The sequence below is a fragment of the Borostomias antarcticus genome (assembly GCF_949987555.1).
Source record: "Borostomias antarcticus genome assembly, chromosome: 6".
Classification (NCBI taxonomy): Eukaryota; Metazoa; Chordata; class Actinopteri; order Stomiiformes; family Stomiidae; genus Borostomias; species Borostomias antarcticus.
This window is the reverse complement of record NC_140239.1, coordinates 8,649,081-8,660,734: the sequence shown is the minus strand read 5'-3', so window position 1 is coordinate 8,660,734 and position 11,654 is coordinate 8,649,081. Positions and strand designations below refer to the sequence as shown.

General features: G+C 43.9%; 1 protein-coding gene across 1 annotated transcript; it reads left to right on the top strand.

Moving 5' to 3' along the window:
• Nucleotides 1–7,789: 7,789 nt before the first annotated feature.
• LOC311310265 (GTPase IMAP family member 8-like) lies at nucleotides 7,790–11,416 on the top strand (the record flags this gene model as incomplete). The annotated part of the gene is made up of 4 exons (XM_084439685.1): nucleotides 7,790–7,894; nucleotides 9,173–9,250; nucleotides 9,539–10,243; nucleotides 10,917–11,416. Coding segments are annotated over exons 2-4 (1,215 nt in total), but the record flags the coding sequence as incomplete, so codon positions are not given.
• Nucleotides 11,417–11,654: the final 238 nt, after the last annotated feature.

The following is an 11,654-nucleotide window of genomic DNA, read 5'->3' as shown; positions in this document are numbered from 1 at the left end:
GACGCTGGGATCTTAACTATTTCAGACTAGAATCTGCCTTTCTCAAACTATGGGCCGCGGACCGGCATCGGGCCGCAGATGAATCCCTGCTGGGCCGCGACACAGACCCCAAAATAAAATAACTGTATATTCAATGTAAATAACTATATTCAATTCAATGCTGTTGGTCCGTTTTAGCTGTATGTGCAAAAGACTCCAATGCCCAGAAGACTGTGCAAGTTGCAGTAGGCTAAACAAATCCCGTTGTCATGACAATGATCGACTGTCACTCAATCGCTTCTGACTGAAAAATGACAAGCTCGTTACGCGCTCTCTACTCGCATGCTAAATCCAGCAACTTCTAGCCATGGCCTGCTTTAAGCAAAAGCGCTTGGATGCTTACAAGTTTGAGGAATACTTCCCATCACGATCTGACCCACGCACTGGAAAACAATGGGTGATCCGTTCACCACTGCCGAGACCGACAGCACATTATCACCGACTCTTGAGGATAAACTGTTGGAGTTGTCATGTGACGGGGGGCTGCGCGCTCGTTCAATAAGATGCAGCTTTCAGAATTCTGTCTGGCCTGCAGAGGAGAATACCCGCAACTCAGTGAGATGGCAGTGGAAATGTTGTACCCCTTTCATTCCACCTATCTGTGCGAGTCCTGCTTCTCAACTCTTGCTGCAATAAAACGAAATACAGGAATAGACGGGCTTCTGAAAACACAATGCGTGTTTCCCTCTCCTCCTTTCCCCCTCGGTTTGACAGATTGGTTTCAAGAAGACGGGCACACCCATCTCATTAGATGAGCACATGAATTAGACATTGATTATATTATCATTTATTTACACATTTCATTTATATTCTTTCTCTTATTCTCTCTCTCTCTCTCTCTCTCTCTCTCTCACACACACACACAGCTTTTTATTAAATATTGATTTGGTCACATGGCAGCAAAATGATTTGAGGGAATGTCAGTCATGTGTGAAGGTGTTTTTCTAATTTAGTTTTTAAAGCTAATTCATGTCATTTACTGCAGGAAAAGAGGAGGTCCATGATGACAGCACAGACAGACAGCCAACTCAGCCAACAGAGAGACAGACAATAGGCTCTGTGCACCAGCTCCACTACTTCCTGAAAGTCACTTGGCATCTTTATTTCCTGTCCTATATGATTGGATTAAGTGATTAATCAGGTGTGCGGCAGACCCAGTGCACACCTGATTAATCACTTAATCCAATCATATAGGACAGGAAATAAAGATGCCAAGTTATTTTCAGGAAGTAGTGGAGCTGGTGCACAGAGCCTATAGAGAGACAGCCAACAGAAACAGACAGGCAGACAACAGAGACAAATAGACATGCAGTGGTGCAAACGAGAGATACACATTTAAATGTTAGTTATATTAAAATGGGGCTGCATTATAAAGCGTTACCAAATGTTTTTAATAAAATACATTGAATGAAAAAATTAGTCTTCCTTTCCCCGAAAAATCATGTAAGTAGTCCCCAGAGGTTGAAGGCCATGGATTACTGGGCCCTGGGACAAAAAAGTTTGAGAAAGGCTGAGATGATCCTCAATTTATTAAGTTATTGTGTCCCTCCCCCCTTGTTGCATAGAATCAGCCGAATTGATGCAGTTGGAAATGTCCTTGTTGTGTTAGTAGTCTCCCTAGTCTAGGCACTACAGATGTGGCAGTCTGACTAACTAGTGACTGGCTTCGTCCCTGGCTCGCACAGCGCTCTCGCCGGCTGGAGTGGAAGGTTTTGGAAAAGACCGTGTGGCATCTTGGAGAGGGACGAGGCTCCCCCCAGTGTTCGGTAGTAGAACTACAGTCTACATTTTCTTTGTTCTCGTGAATGTAGGCTATTACTAGTGGAGTAAAAGTAAGTAAAAATCGACATTTATTTTAGGCTTTTGGCTGATTGTGTTCGAATGGGATATGCACCAGTGTTTATGGGGATGTATTCACTGGGATTTTACTTCAAAAATGAACACATTTTTATGAAAACAAACTGTGTTGTCCTGATACAGCATTGCATGCTGGGAAATGGTAGACAGACTTGTATATTGATGCAAAATGAAGACAAAAACACATTTAAATCGCTACTTGCACAGCTGGTTAAACTCATATGGAATAGTTCTTTGATCTCATCTGCGCTGTCCCTAGTAGATGTCTAGTGTTCACCATCAGGGTTTAGCGTATGCTGTAGAATGACCTCCCCACAGCGGCCATGTACAACTCATACTTACCTGGCAGGGGAGATACCATGATCATGAAGGTGGTTCACCCTGGGCGAGGCTCAGCCATTGCACTCCGGCTGTGCTGACCCCAGCGAATTCCTCAAATGTGGGAATCTCGACTGCATAATTTCTGGTAGTGGGGGACTGCGTTCGCGCTCTCCCCTGATAAAGTGTTTAAAATAAAATTTAAATCTTGGGTTTGAAGACAGATGGCGCTGCTGTGTTGTATTCTGGGTTAGAATATAATTTGCCGTAGGGTGTTTAGGCTGGAGACGAGCTGATGCATTCAGTATAGAGGTCCTTTGCTCTTTCCACAGAATTACCCTTGTTTTTTTATCAAGTAAATTGTGTACAACTCCCATTTGATGAAGTCCAGGGGGGTATTCACTAAGTGAGCCTGACTTCTGCACAAAGTAAAACCCGGAAAGCTATTTTTTTCTTCAGTCCATTGTAATATTCTGAGGTACTGTATTATTTTCTATACTTTATTCTAGAATTAACCAGGCAATCTTTTTCCAACTTTTATTTATTCACAGGTGATCTTCCTAACATGGCTTGGTGAGCCCCACTGAGTTGAGCCAGGATAGCGGGATCCAACACCAGCCAACGACCCATCTTGCTACCACCTTCACCTCTGCTTTGAGACACGGTCCACAGCACATCACCTCCGTCACCATGGTGTCCCAGCTGGAGATGTCACAGACGTGACGTACCTGCAATATCAAAACAGATCTTGTTTGAATAGAGTTCAACAGCTAGCAGTGGATTAATATTATGATTACGATTATTATAGTGTGTTATTGTGACATTTTATTCACTAATAAAATAATGTAGGAATAAGTAATACCCTGTGGTGGTAGCCGGACTTGTAGAGGAACAAGTTCTGTCCTTTGCCCGCACATCCATCACCAAGAGGACACTTCATTGAGCACCTCCACACCCCAAGAGGCCGCCACATTAAGATGCGACTCCTAAAAAAAAGATGTGGAGATGGCAGAGCACCCGCAATGTAGGCTGGAGCTTCTGGAGGGTAGAACCACATCCCGTACGACTTCAACACCTGGCACCTCTTCAACACTCCAGTGTGGTCCTGGTAGGTTTGAACAGGGGTAAACAGCCCTCTTTCGGCGTCTTCCTTCACCCACAAGATGTCCGCCAGCGGGATCCCACCTGGATTTTCCCAGAGCTGCACCCAACCCTCTAGCTCAACCTGAAACATGTCAAAACATTTTGCCAGTAGAAACGTTTATGTAGTTGTAAATGTCTCATTCAGTGGATTATTTTATTATTTTTGATTATATTATTTATTAGTTGTGAATATCTTCTCATGAATATAGTGTTGGTGAATATTACTTACAGGGGAGTCACTCAAAGATAGTGCAGCAGTGATCAGCTGAGGCCTGGCAGTCGGTCAGCAGTCGGCTGGGGCCTGGCAGTCAGTGCAGCGCTGGACGGAACAGGGGGCTCCTCCGGCTTGACCAGCCCTTTGCAAGTACAAGAACATTTTGTTTTGATATTCAGCAACTGTGAGGTGAACATTTAGTTCACATTATGTATAGACCTGTAACAATTACATAATCATCTTTTTTTTTTACCGTGATTATGCTTTTTTTTTCTTTTCTTTTTTTATTGCAAATGTTTAAACCAAGCGCTAACGGTGTACAATTTCATAATGGTTGCACTTCCAGACAGTGGCTGTTGTGTATGATAGGTTCTAGAAGCAAGATGGTTAACTAACGAAGTTAACAAGTACCTAAACCAAACCAGAGTCTCTGGTCTGGGAGCTGGACCTCAACTCTCCTCTCTGCTCAGGTTATAGCTCGCTCTCTCGCTCGCTCTCTCTCTCTCATTCCTCTCTCTTTCACTCACTCTCTCTCACAGTCCTCACTCACTCAAATGATTGGCCTTTGTTGAAGGGTTAAAAAAACATCAGTAGCAAGAATAGGCCTACTGTTCCCCTGTACATTTTTAACATATAAAACGCCACTGCTCAAGAACCCTTCTGGTACCTAGAAACCTCCCACCAGGGCATGCTTTGCAAGCGCACCCCCCTAAAAAAAGAAAAGTCACGCAGGTGCATTAGGTCCTCTACTCAACGTACAAAGAGAAATCTTTTTTTGACAATTGTTATTAATCGCTATTTTTTCTGAGACAATTAATCGTCTAGCAAAAGGTGTAATCGTTACAGCCCTAATTATGTATCCTACTGTCTGCAGTTACCTTCCTCAGACTCCTCAGTATGGCATCATCCAGCCATGTGGGATCTGACTGGGAGACGCGTAATTCCTAGACAGCAAAAACATTGTAAACGTCTGGACTTACAATACATTCTAGATATCTAGCCTATCTGACATAATAGTACATTAATAATCATGTGCTCTCAGGGGTCTCAAACCCGCGGGCCATTTGCGGCCCGCCACACCACTCCATCCGGCCCGCGACATGATGTCAGAAATATAATGTAATTCGGCCCGCAAAATAATTGCGACTATGAACTGACCGGAATGCAGCTAGCCACCAAGAGGCTGTTTTCATGGTTAACTAATGTTAGGAACACAGACAGTTTCAAGAAAGATGGACATTGCGGTATTTTTTGTGGAGTTCAATGGAAATGCTACCTGCCTGATATGCAAGAACAAAGTTGCCATTCTAAAGGAATATAATGTCAAGAGCCACACAAATGTCTGTCTTTCAAGATAAGTGACTAGCAAGAAATAGAGTGGCATACAAATATATTCAAGTGTCTGGTAAGAAATGGAAACAAACTTCAACTTAATAATAACTTAATAAATGTAAGTACAGGTCCAGGGCAGGCTTACAGTAGTGATGCATCTTGCAGCTAAAACAGAATAAAGTATAAATGTAGGCTATTCAAGATAAATTTCAAGATTTGCAGCACTAACTTAAAATATATTAAAATGAATGGAAACCGGTTTGAATTTGTATGATGAAAATGTTGGTTATGGAATAGTCTTGCAACATTTAGAGACTGAGTTGTGAGTTTAGTTATGGAAATGAAAAGTGACATTTTCAGAAATATTGCACTTTCTTATAGTTAGTAGTAGTTGAAGTTGACATTGAAGTGGCCCTTTTATGAGTCGACGATACCAGCAGTGGTCCCAAGCCAATTTGAGTTTGAGACCCCTGACTTACTTGGTCCTTCTTATCATACATGTACTTCCTAAACTTTTTCATCTGTGCTGTTGAGATGTGGGTCGGAGGGGTATGTAACCACCTCTGTATGGAGCTATAGGCCTGAGAGATGACTGCCTTCCTCTCACTGCTAAAGTCGCCTGGCCTAGCTTTCAGGGCGGTGTACTGCCGGTACAGCTCCCACATCTCCAGGAAGGTGGTGTTCTCGAACCCTTTCTGGCCGTAGATGCACCTATCGATGTTGGCCTCTAGATTAATGGCCACCTGTGGAAAGCTCTCTGCATACTCTGCCAGAAAGTCCTTGATCCACTTGAGGTTAACATCACCCTTTCTACCTGGGACTGCCTCCTCTGCTCTGTGCTTGTCAATAACACTGCAATTATAGTACAATGCATTACAACATTAATGATATTATTGCTGTTGTTATTACTCTCGTACCTGTTATCAGAATGTGTTGATGGATGAAAGCAACCATGCATAGGCTTGTATAAACATATCTTTAAGTAATTTTCTGTCTGCATCTCACTGGAATGACATAGAATGATAAAGCTTGAAATAATACAACTGAACCAAATACTGTATATGTACTCACTACTTCATGTAGCCCACACCATTCTGGACGAGCCAGTGGAATGAAGCATTCAGCTACTGTCCAAACAGAACCACAAACCTCCCCAGGCACTGCTGGGATGCCATCAGCATGGAGGAGTCGCTCAGCATGGGAAAGGGCCTTGGACTGGATCAGCAGCTGCTGGGGGGGTGCCGGGAAGGTCGTCTTCTTCTCCCTGTAGAGGCGGGACTCCCTTGTCTGCACCAATATGGCCTGTTGGCGGCTCTCAGGGGCATTTGGGTTCACCACCCGTATCACTGGCGTTGCCATCTTTGAACTAAACTGCAATGATTTCTGGTTATGACCTGGTATTCAGAGACTGCTTCCTTAACCTTTGTTGAATAGTTAAATGTTTTTATGGCAGAAATTAAAGATCTACTGGGTGACCCATCATGTATAATAAATTGACCCTTTTCACAGCAGCCATGTAGCAGGTCATAGCAGGTAAACTGTAATTACTAATATTAATTATTGATATTGTGCGTGCTGGCTTACTGGAATGGCTGCGACACACTAAATAGAATGGGGGTTATAATTAATTTGATCAATTACAACTGTGTTAAGTCATCATGGCAGCTGTGAAAATGGTCTATAACATAATAGGGATGCGTCTTCAGCTGTAGCCAGTTGATGCTTTCAGCCTTGAATTAAGTAATACAAGCACAATATTCTATATTGCCACCGCCACAAACATTTTCACTGTGGTAAATCAGAGATTAATAAAATGTATATCTAATTTAAAGCAACTCCGATCTCGATCTGGCTAACATTTTACTGAGATAGACGATGGCTAACTATAGCAGGAACTTTACCTGTTGACAGAAATTAGCTTTGAAAGAAGCGTCTTTCTATTGGAGGAATTCTCTCTCTTGTCGTTTCACGCACATTAACCATCACCAGGCAATCACGATAGATATGGCACAGCCGTCACTTCACAGCTGTCACTAATTATGGGCCGGCTCTACAACAAGCTAATTTGCTAGAACCAATCACTTCCGTTTATCAATCTCACGCTCCTTCTCGAATCTAACCCACCAATAGCAGGCTTGTCGGCAGGCTTTAACCGTGCATATATATAGGCTGAAGCACAATCGCTCAGTCTCGTTCTGATCCTCGCAGGTTCGCCCCTCCATCCGGCCCCTGCGCCGCCCTCGATCGTCCGGTCGTCTGCTGAGTACCAGGGACTCCATCTGGGGGAAGCTCCGCTTGGCCTCTCGAGGCAGGGCTCGCCAACGCCTTCCACGTCAGCCAGATGGAGCCCTTGCCCAAGACTTCTAAAGAATACACTTTACTTTATCACGTTGTCACTAAAGAGATTTGATGTCAAGTCACACTGTGTTGGTTGCACATTCCCGCACATTCCCACACTATGTTTACCTTCATTAAATGTTCTAATCTAATCCCGATCTCAGAGAATTCTTTATAATATAACTTCTTTTCGTTCAAATAAGATGGATGTAATCGAAGGAATTCGACGAAAAGACAAGAACATAACAGCAATATAATGTAAAGAGCAGTGTATTCTATGTTTAAATTGAGCTTAAATTTAATAAATTGTTCTTACCCCAAAATAACACACCTGTCTCTAGTTCAATCTCCCACACGAACTCTGATTTGCATATCTGACTTCTGATTGGTAGTCTACGGTCAAACTGCGATCTGATTGGGAGTCTACGGTCAAAACTGCGATCTGATTGGGAGTCTACGGACAGCTAGACCAATCAGAAGGCGTAATTGTCTACAGTGACCGTAGACTCGACGTCTCACGGCGCAGCTGCTTGGGTGTGGTGTAGGTAAAAGTAATTTCTGGTGTTTTCTTCATCCATTGGTGAGCTAAATAACATCAAATCTGACACGCTATCGACGGCTACGGTAGTTACGGTGCTCTCACAACATGATACAGTAAGTTGTTACGGTAACTAACTGCGAATTAACAACCAAGTTCAGCCTTTTTTTTTAGCCAGCTAGGTAAATTAGCATTCACGAGACCTTAGCAGTAGGCTACTGCTACCATGGAGTTTGCCAGATTAGTTTAACATTGCTATTCTGTATAGGCTCTTTGCACAATATCCACTAATTACTGAAATTCTACAGGCATCCTTATTTCATGTCCTATACTATTGGATGGAAGTGATTAATCAGTTGTGCGGAATTGGCGTCGGGAACCGGAGCCGTGGGCTTCCGGGGCTCGAGACCCGAATGTTTTTCATCTAGCCCCGGACGTTTTTTTACCCCCAGTTCCCAGCAAAAAGTACATATTTTAATAAAGAAATGGACGCAATACGCAAATCAAATTCCACTCCAAAATCGAGTCAGACAGTCACAACTCTCACGTGTCGGTCATATAGCTACAGCCCCTTCACCCCCGCGAGTCCAGTACATGCGTGCGAAGTCAGTGCGCGTCGCGAGCATGGAGGTATAGGTCGCGAGCATGGAGGTATAGGTCGCGAGACAGATTCCAAAGCCGGAGAGAAAAGTTGCCTGAACTTGCCTCGACACGCCAGAGCTGTAGCCAGTTCTCTAAGTGCTTACACTGGAATTAACATTGGGACGGTCATAGGCGATTTTACCCTCTGAGAGTAGGGGGGGCAACATTTTGACGTGAAAAAAAAAAAAAAAACTTCTGCCGTCTCGTCCCATCTATTTACAAAGAATACCAGTTGTGAACAGTCTGCTAATAAGAAATCCGTATGACAATTCAATATGTACAACGCATCAAACTTCATCTAGACACCACGAGCATCAATATGACTTTATGACCGAGCACTAGGCCATACCCAACATCACAACATCAACATGCGCGATTTGTTGACGGGGGGCAGGCCATTCGTTGCGGCCACCGGGAAAATTCCCGGTGCTCCCGATGGCCAGTCCGCCCCTGCACCTGATTAATCACTTCCATCCAATGGTATAGGACAGGAAATAAACATGCCTGTAGAATTTCAGGAAGTAGTGGAGCTTGTGCAAAGAGTATATTGAATTTAAAATCCAGGTTCCCTGGATAAGAACTAGCCCTGGTTCAGATTGGTATACTAATACCGACCTGGACCAGGGCTAGATAAGAAAGAGAGGTGAGGAGAGAGAGAGAGGGATGTCTAGCCATTCTTGTTGTTTTCATAATTGTTTCGGGCTGTAACTTTGTGCTGCTATTTTGGCAATTTTTCCCCCCTTGTAAATTAGATCGTTGAGCGCAATGGGACTAACATGGTAAAATAGAGGTTAAAGAAGGAAAGTAAGGAGCAACAAACATGGCCTCAGGTAAACCGCTTGCACGTCAATCCACCATTATGGCCAGGAAGTTATACAGTATTGGGATTTGGTGTAACCCTTCACCATCATAACTTTAATCAATTTAATATCTGGTAAAATACAAACACTAAATTCACTAGAGATACAAAACACAGCTAGAGAACACCCCAAGCCTACTCATGGACTAAATATGTTCATTCGTCAACTGAGACTGAAACAATTAAACATGTTTTATCCAGTACAGCGAATGTTTAAGTATTTAATCATTTTATTTTGTTCTCTTTGTTGTGCCACTAGGTGACTCTCACCATCTTTCAGAGCTGAGGGTTGTGCTTCTAGGGGGGAGAGAAGCAGGGAAGAGTTCATCAGGAAACACCATCCTGGACAGAGAGGCGTTTGATCTGAGGACAGCTGCTCAGTGTGTGAAGAGACAGGGAGAAGTAGCAGGGAGGCAGGTCACTGTGGTCAACACTCCAGGATGGTGGAGGAATCTTTCTGTAGAGAGGACTACTGAGCTGGTTAAACAGGAGATAGTACGCAGTGTGTCTCTGTGTCCCCCGGGACCCCACTCTCTCCTCCTGGTCATACAGCTGGATCACTCATTCACCGAAGAACAGAGAAGATCAGTAGAGGGACACCTGCGGCTTCTCAGTGAGAGAGTTTGGAGTCACACTATAGTGCTGTTCACCCATGGAGACTGTCTGGGAGACACAACCATTGAGCAGCACATTGAGAGAGAAGGGAAGGCCCTCCTGTGGCTTGTTGAGAAATGTGGGAACAGGTATCATGTCCTCAACAATGAGAACAGGGGTGATGGCACTCAGGTCACTCAGCTGTTGGACAGGATGGAGGAGATGGTGGCAGGAAATGGAGGAGACCACTATGAGATGAACAGGGAGAAACTGGACATGATAGAACTATGGAGAAGAACAAAAGAAGAGAGGGCGAAACGGAGGAAGCTCAAGGTGATGAAGCAGAGAGAGATCCTTAAAACCTTCATAGGTGAGTTATTTCTGCGCTGGATATAAGTTTCAAAATGTTTCACAGTAAAAGATGAGATAAGATAATCTTTATGGTCCCCCAAAGGAATATATTATTGACAGTCACTGCACTGCTACTGTTCTGTATATGCATAGACATTTTTAGTATATCACGTCAAAAGTTTAAGTGATCAGTTGTTGATAAGATGTGAAAGTTGAAGTTGATGTGATACCACTCCTGGGGGGTATTCCAGAAAGTGGGTTTAGAGAAAACTCTGTTTGCTAACCCTGAGATTGAATTGAATTGAAATAATTGAATTAGCAAACAGAGTTTTCAGTAAACCCTCTTTCTGGAATACCCCGCAGTTTGTTTAGAGGACAAACTGGAATTTCCGATAAGACGGGTCTTTCACCCTATTGGAGATATGGGAGTGGTTCTGATTGGTAGTGTCGGTTTTCGGCGCTGTTCTAGCGAAGATTTTCAATGGAGATGCCTCGACTGAGTCGGAGATCTCAAAAGTCTGGCATTGCGAGACTATAGAACATTGAGTTTACTGAGCAATTATCTTGTGCATGGACGATGATTGAATCATAGCATGATGTGCAGAGCGTTAGGGACTAGGTAGGTGTAGATGTGGAAATTAGTTTTTGCCTGTGGCGCTGGTATATGATAGGACTCTCTCTTTCTCTGACAGGTGACCATCTCTCAGAGCTGAGGGTTGTGCTGCTGGGCTGGGGAGGAACAGGGAAGAGTTCATCAGGAAACACCATCCTGGGCAGAGAGGAGTTTGACCTGAAGACAGCTGCTCAGTGTGTGAAGAGACAGGGAGAAGTAGCAGGGAGGCAGGTCACTGTGGTCGACACTCCAGGATGGCAGAGGAATCTCCCTGTAGAGATGACTACTGAGCTGGTTAAACAGGAGATAGTACGCAGTGTGTCTCTGTGTCCCCCAGGACCCCACTCTCTCCTCCTGGTCATACCCCTGAACTCATTAACGGAGGAAGAGTTGAGTTCTGCAGAGGGCCACCTAGAGCTTCTCAGTGACAGAGTCTGGAGTCACACTATAGTGCTGTTCACCTATGGGGACTGTCTGAGAGACACAACCATTGAGCAGCACATTGAGACAGAAGGGAAGGCCCTCCATTGGCTTGTTGGGAAATGTGGGAACAGGTATCATGTCCTCAACAATGAGAACAGGGCTGATGGCACTCAGGTCACTGAGCTGTTTGACAAGATGGAGGAGATGGTGGCAGCAAACAGTGGAGATATGTTTTACCCTGAGATCGATGGCAGAGAAGAAATGAACTGGAGTTTTGAAGAAATCGATTCTCACCCTCCAAGCAGTGAGTATGATCTATCTGTTTACTAACCGTAGATCTGGTAGGTTTCCAGACTTTCCAATACATCACAACCTGCAAATCGCTCATCATTTG